Below are 6,464 nucleotides of genomic sequence, written 5' to 3'. Positions count from 1 at the left end.
CTGGCATCCTAGTCCATTTGGGCTGCTGGAATGAAATCCCATAGACTGGGTGGCTCATCAAAAACATTTAGTTCTCACAGTTGCGGAAGTCAAAAAGTCCAAGATCAAGGTACCAGCAGTTTCAGTGTCTGGTGAGAATCTGCTTCCTAGTTCATAGGTGGCTGTCTTTTGGCTGTGTCCTCACACTGTGGAAGGGGGCCAGGGTGCCGTAAGGGCACGGATCTCATTCACGAGGTTCCACCCTCATGACCGATTCAACTTCTAAAGGCCCCACCTCCAAACACCATCACCTTGGGGTATCTTTCCCCATTTCTCTCTGCTCAAATCCTACTCGCCCTTTAAGACCCAGGTAAACATTACCCCTCCATGAAGATTTTCTACAGCTGTGCTGCCCAACAGAAATATAACCCAAGCCACATATGTCATTTCAAATTCTCTAGTACCTAAATTTCAAAAAAATAAAAAGAAACAAATGACACTAGACTTTAATAATATATACCGCTCAACCCAATATATCCAAAATGTTATTTCAATCTATAATCAACACAAAGTATGAATGAGATATTTTACATTCCTCTCTTTAATGCTAAAGCTTTGAAATCCGGTGTGTATTTTATGCTTTTTAGCCCATCTCAAGTTGAATAGCTACATTTCAAGGGCTCAGTGGCCACATGCAGTTGTGGCTACTGATCAGACAACACGGTTATAGATGCCTCAAGTCAATCTGCATTTGTCCCTCCCTAGAGCTGCCACCTGTCGCATCCTGCCCTGCCTCACTTCTGTAGCCTGTAAGCTCCTTGAGTTCCATTCACAAACCTGTGATATCAACTCCTGTGCTCAGAGCTCAGCATACAGGCAGGCACGACTCCACCCCCACCCTCACAGCTCCCAGGATCAGCTCCTCTCCATCTCTGTCCCCTCACAGCGCCTTTGGGATGTGCTCAGTGGAACGAAGGGATAAATATGGTGGGCCTGGGGGAGAGGAGGGCTGGGGCAAGCCCAGGAGCAGCACTGAGGCTCACCAGGCACTGGCAGATCTGGCAGGGGTCCCCAGGTGCAGTCCACTCTTGGCCATGCTCCTGGTGAGAGCCACCTTCTGTGCAGCCTGGGGTTGGGAGAGAGAGGGGCCAAGAGGAGGCCTGGCAGCAGCCAGCCGGGATCCCAGCTTTAGCCCGCCCCCATCCTCCTCTATCCTTCTGAGGGCGCTCCTCTGAGCCCAGACCAGATCAGGTCACGCCTCTGCCTAGACCCCTTGGCGACTCCCAGTGTCCCAGGCTGGGTAAGGCCAAGCTCCTTAGTTTGCCCATCCAGGCCTTCCAGGACCTAGCACGGCCAAGCCCACCTCCCCACCTCTCTCTGGCCCCTTCCCACCTCTTACTGTAAGATTAGGCCATTCCTGTCTGCTTGCACCTTCCCACCTAACATCCACCCAGCTCACACTGAGTGTCAGTCCCAAGCCTTTGCCCTAGCTGCCCTCTCTTTCTGGGGTGCTCTCTGCCCTGTTTCACCCTTCACCTAGGTAACTGCTCTTTATCCTTAAGGTTTGCTCAGGACACGCTGCCTCCAGGACGCTTTTCCTCCTTTGCCCAGGCTGGATTAGTTCTCCTTCCTCTGAGTTTCCATAGTACCTGGGGCCTGCTGCTATTTCTGCCTTTGCGACAGTATTGGTATGTGACTCCGTGTCACTCTCTAGTGGTCTGCCTCGAAGGCCTACCCTGGGTCTTATGTGCACAAAGCGGATAATAGTCAACATTACTAACATAGAATATCATTATCTACGCCTTACAAAAGGGGAATCGAGGCACAGAGTAGCTCACTCAGAGGCCCATAGCCATGAAGTGGCAAGGGCAGAATTTGAGCTCAGTCATTCCGCCTCTAGAGCAGGCATGGCCGGGCATGGTGGCCCCACTGACCAAACCCCTAGGTCAGAGCCAGTGGAGTGGGCTCTGGAGTTGAAGAAATGGTGTGACAGCCCAGCTGCAGCTCCGCCAGGGAAGGGGTAGGGCTCACCTTGGCAGGTCGGGCAGCAGTGGCCAGGCCTCAGGACTGGCTCAGGGCAGGGGCTGGGTGGGCACTTCATGGGCACACAGTGAACCAGGCTTCTCTGTAATATAACAACAGCTATAAAGTCTCTGAGTCTGCTTCCCAGGGAGAGCAGAGTGGGCAGGTGTCGGGCACCCTTGGAGGGGTCGGGCACAGGGTCAGGACAGAGAGTGAACCTCACTGGTGCCAGGCCTTGGAAGGCATGTGAGGGGCTGAAAGAGTGGCCCCGGGGCAGGGTGGTGGGCGTCCAGGAGGAGCAGGGCCTGGGTAAAGCTGTAGGGGGACTCACCAGGCAGGAGCATTGGAGACAAGGGTTGGAGCTGGACAGGAAGTTGGTCCCCTCCTCATAAAGCTGCCCCTCGTACTCACAGCCTGGGGAGGGTTGCCAGGATCACAGGCTGGTCAGCAGAGAGCAGGGTGAGCAGACATCACCCAAGGGAAGGTATAACCCCAAGTAGGTACTGGACCCTCGGGGGATGGAGGGGCAAGGCAGGATGGGGCGGTCACCTGGCCGACAGACGGGGCAGCACTCTCCTGGTGGGGTGTAGCTCTCCAGGCAGTTGAGCTCTGAGCATGAGGGCCCCTGGCACCGCACGGTCCCTGCCTGTGGGGCAGACGCTGAGCCCTCCCTCCCTCTCCACTGCCCGTTACTGAGTCACCCCGCTGGCCTAGCAGGCCTAGCAGGCTCCAGACCTCAATGCCTGGGCAGCGGCAGCAGCCCTATCTGACTGCCAGATCGGGCTTGACACTGCCAGGCCGAGGGTAGTGTGGTGGCTGGGGCCAGGCTCCGATTCCCTTACCTGGCAGGTGCAAGTGACACAGGGCTCCAGTTGCCAAGTTTCCCCAGCTCTGTGACCTCCAGGGCAGCCTGCAAAATCAAGGCCAGGCCTCTAAGTAAGAGACCCAGAGTCCTAGGGCAAAAGCACCTCTGAGGGTGCCATAGTGAAGGGGCCCCATTCAGGTGATAGACAGCAAAGATTTTGGTATTTACTACAACTTTACAGCAGGTGGCAGTAAAGTGTCTGACTCTAACACATTCAGTAGATTTCCATTATTTTACAACAGATGGAATTGTTGAGGAAGGGTGCCTTTTATAAAAAGTCTACCAAAGACATCATATGGGCTAGCAGTGGCCCTGAGGCACCACGTGTCCCACGGACGGGTGTGTGTGTGTGTGTGCCTGTGTGTGAGTGTGTGTGTGCATGTCTTGTCTTTGAGATCCATCAACTCCCAAGACTTTGCTCCTCATCTCTGGCCAAGACTCCCAGGCTACATTTCCAGACATCCACCTTTCCCACTACCAGATGAGATTTTTTCCTGGGGTAGAGTAGATAAAATTTAGTTAAATTTGAATTTCAGATTGTGTATGAAAAAAAGGGTTTTATGGAAAGTCACCTCACAGGGGGACCTAACTGTGCAGGTCACGGTGGGTAGTCATGACCCAAGCATACAGTTCTTTGGTAAAAGCTTGATCTTTGCCTTAAGCAAGCCCTGTCCATTGTGTCTGTGCATCTAGGTTAACACACCTTTGGAATAAGCCTACTCACCTTCAGAAGGGCACATGACCTTACCTATCCTGGAGCCAATCTCCACCTTGCTTTCTCCCACCTTCGTGTAATCTGCTTTATGTTCTTCCCCTAATTTCAAATGCCTAAAGGAAACTGCAAAACTGTCATTCTTTAGAGCTTTTGAGAGCTTGCTTCCTAGCAACTGTCATCAGTTTGGGCTCGAATAAACTCTTTTTAAAATTCTCTATAGATTTGGACATTTCTTACGTTGATAAGTTAGACAACCCACACTTTTGAAGTATAAGGATGTTCCAAATCACTTATGTACAATAAAAAAGTATAGGTTGTTTATCTGAAATTCAAATTTAATAGAGCATCCCGTATTTTTATTTGCTAAATCTGGCAACCCTGTCTCCCCGACAAAGAGCCGGTAATGCCGCCCGGCAGAGCGCTGCCTCCGCTTCCTCCCAGCTCTCTCCCCGTGTCGCTGGCACTACTGTGCTCCTACTTCCCCACTATTCCATGGGATCCACCCAGTCGCCAGCTCCTGCTCATTCTTTAAAAACACCCCTCCTTCTGCAGCGCAGCGCCATCCCTGGTTCCATGCCTAGACGACCGCCGTGCTAGCCTCCTAACTGCTCTCTCTGCATCTAGCCCGTATCAGATGAATATTCCCAAAACACCTCTTTGAACATGCTACACTCGCTCTTCCACTTTCAATGGCTCCCCAGTGCCCACAGAAGAAAGTCCAAATTACAAGGCTCATAGCAGCAGGCTGTTTCTCCTGGCCTTCCCGGACTGCTTTCCTGCAACACACCTCCCCCCACCTTGTTCTTGCACCCAGAGGGCCCTTCCTTAAGTACTGTCTCCTTCAAGTGAAATCCCCCTTTCCCTTGAAGATCCAGCCGACTGTCTGTAAAGCTCACCTTGACACCTAGTCTGGGTGGGCCTTCCCTGCCTTCCCGCCTTCTCTTCTGACAATTAACTGCTTACTGCCTTTCTATACCTCCTCTTAATCTGTTCATTGGATCTTAAATCTTGTATTATATTAGCTATAAATTTATCTTCTCAACTAGATTAGAAGCTCCCCGAGGGCAGGTAAAAGATCATACAGGGCCTCTGGTTTAGTCCCAGGCCAGAGGTAGTATTTGCTGACTGTGCTTCGGTTTTGAAATCCCCTAGCCACTGGCAGAGTGAGTGGGCAAGGCACCCTCTGGGCCTGTGACGTGTGGCAGAACATGGCTCTGGGGGCTCCAGAACAAGTGCAGGAGGCAAGGCTGGGGCTGGCAGGAGTCTGACCTGGCTCACAGTGTGGGCAGCATGCTCCTGGCTCCCGGCAGGGTCCTCTTGGGCATGGCTTCTGGGTACAGGTTACGGCTCCTTCCTGTGGGGAGGCAGACTGCTGGCTGCGCAGACATCGGAATCCGGGAGGGCAGGGCCTCCAGACCCGAAACCTCGCCCCAAGCTGGGACACGCCGGAGGAGCGAGAGGCTAAACTGGCTCAGGGGACGTGAGCCGCCCTTGGTCTGAGGGCAGGGAGGAGACGTCCTATCCCCAGCCCATCACCTCCTGACACTCTTGATCCCAGAAATCATTTCTTCCGGGTGCCAGCAAATTCCCAGAGTGGAGAGATCCTAGAAAGGGGACCGGGGCCTTCCTCAATGGAGTGAGGAAGAAAAGGCCAGACGGTGGATGTGGAGCCAGGTGAGAGAGAACAGGCGGGTAGTTGGCAGGGGCAGTTGGAGGACATCCACAGGTGAGGGGGCAATGCAGGACGGCGGGCGACACCATCCTCTCTGTCCTCCGTGCCACCATTTGTCAGGCCCAAATCATAGGGGCCTGGGAGCCCCCGCCGTGAGCATGGGGGCTGAGTTCCAGGAAGTAGAACTACTCAGAATGAGCTGACGGCCATGTGTAGCCAGGCCGGGGGTAGGGGAGGGGGAGGGGCAGGAAGACCCCATCACTTAACATTCGGCACACTAGGCTGCAGCGACAGGTAGCTATAAAGTGAGACAGACAGGTGAGGGGACAGGTATAGGATATTCAGGTGGGTCGCGGAACTCACCAGGCAGTGGCAGGTGGTGCAGGCATCTGGGGAGAAAGTCTCCCTATGACCATAGGCCTGACCATTGTGGCTGCAGCCTGAAGAGATAGAGCCGTCACTCAGGCACTTAGGCTCACGTCCAGGCCCTCGAGGGCAGGTGGATGGCACTCACCGCTGCAGTGGGGCAGGCCGGGCACAGGGTCACAGTGTGCGGCCCCATCCTGGCAGATGCAGGTCGTACAGGGGTCAGGTTCCCAGCGAGCCCCCTCGGGCCAGGCCCGCCCCAGGCCCCAGCACTGGGGAGAAGCCGCGCGGCATTCACAGGACTCCAACTGCCTCACCCTCGCCTGCAGGTCCTTGTTCTGGGGAAAAAAGCGAGGCAGGGAGAGGCGCTGGCTCAGCTTCCCCCACCATCTCCCGCAGATTTACGGGGTGTGAAAACTGAGACAGAATGAAAAGGAAACCTGACAATTCCAGAGCAGAGATGGGTCCACCTCCGGTCAGCACCCAGCTCAAACAGTCACAGTTCTCAGGGCCTGGGGGCCGAACAGTTTCCCAGGGGAGCGTGGGGCCCCCCAGGCCTCTCCTTTGGACAGAAGGGGACCCACGCTCCAGCCCCAACGGTTAAAGACCTTTATCCATCCAAAATCTTTCCTGATGGTGCCTTCTACATAATAGGTACTCCAGAATGCTTGCAACGTGAAAGAATGTGGAAGTCTGAATCGACAAAACAGATATCCTGGAGGTTCTCCATGTTTATGAAAGAAACAATGCTAAGAACTTGTTCAGATAAGAACCTCTCCATGTGCATTTAAAACAAAATTCTATTTTAGGGTCCCCTGGCCGCCACCCCCCACCCTCCCTGCCAC

The 6,464-nt window shown here is 54.0% G+C and overlaps 1 protein-coding gene across 1 annotated transcript in view; it reads right to left on the bottom strand.

Annotated features, from left to right (window-relative positions):
* Positions 1–6,464, bottom strand: part of KCP (kielin/chordin-like protein) — a 22,979-nt gene that overhangs the window by 15,266 nt on the left and 1,249 nt on the right. The window contains exons 2-5 of the mRNA XM_025045856.1: positions 5,768–5,957; positions 5,617–5,693; positions 2,560–2,647; positions 1,023–1,105 (exon numbers count right to left, since the gene is read on the bottom strand). Of these exons, the coding sequence (XP_024901624.1) occupies positions 1,023–1,105; positions 2,560–2,647; positions 5,617–5,693; positions 5,768–5,957 (438 nt within the window). The remainder of the gene's footprint in view (positions 1–1,022; positions 1,106–2,559; positions 2,648–5,616; positions 5,694–5,767; positions 5,958–6,464) is intronic.

This window comes from Pteropus alecto, unplaced genomic scaffold (assembly GCF_000325575.1).
Source record: "Pteropus alecto unplaced genomic scaffold, ASM32557v1 scaffold22, whole genome shotgun sequence".
Taxonomy (NCBI): domain Eukaryota; kingdom Metazoa; phylum Chordata; class Mammalia; order Chiroptera; family Pteropodidae; genus Pteropus; species Pteropus alecto.
Note: the sequence above shows the minus strand (reverse complement) of the source record. Positions and strands in the feature narration are given on the sequence as shown.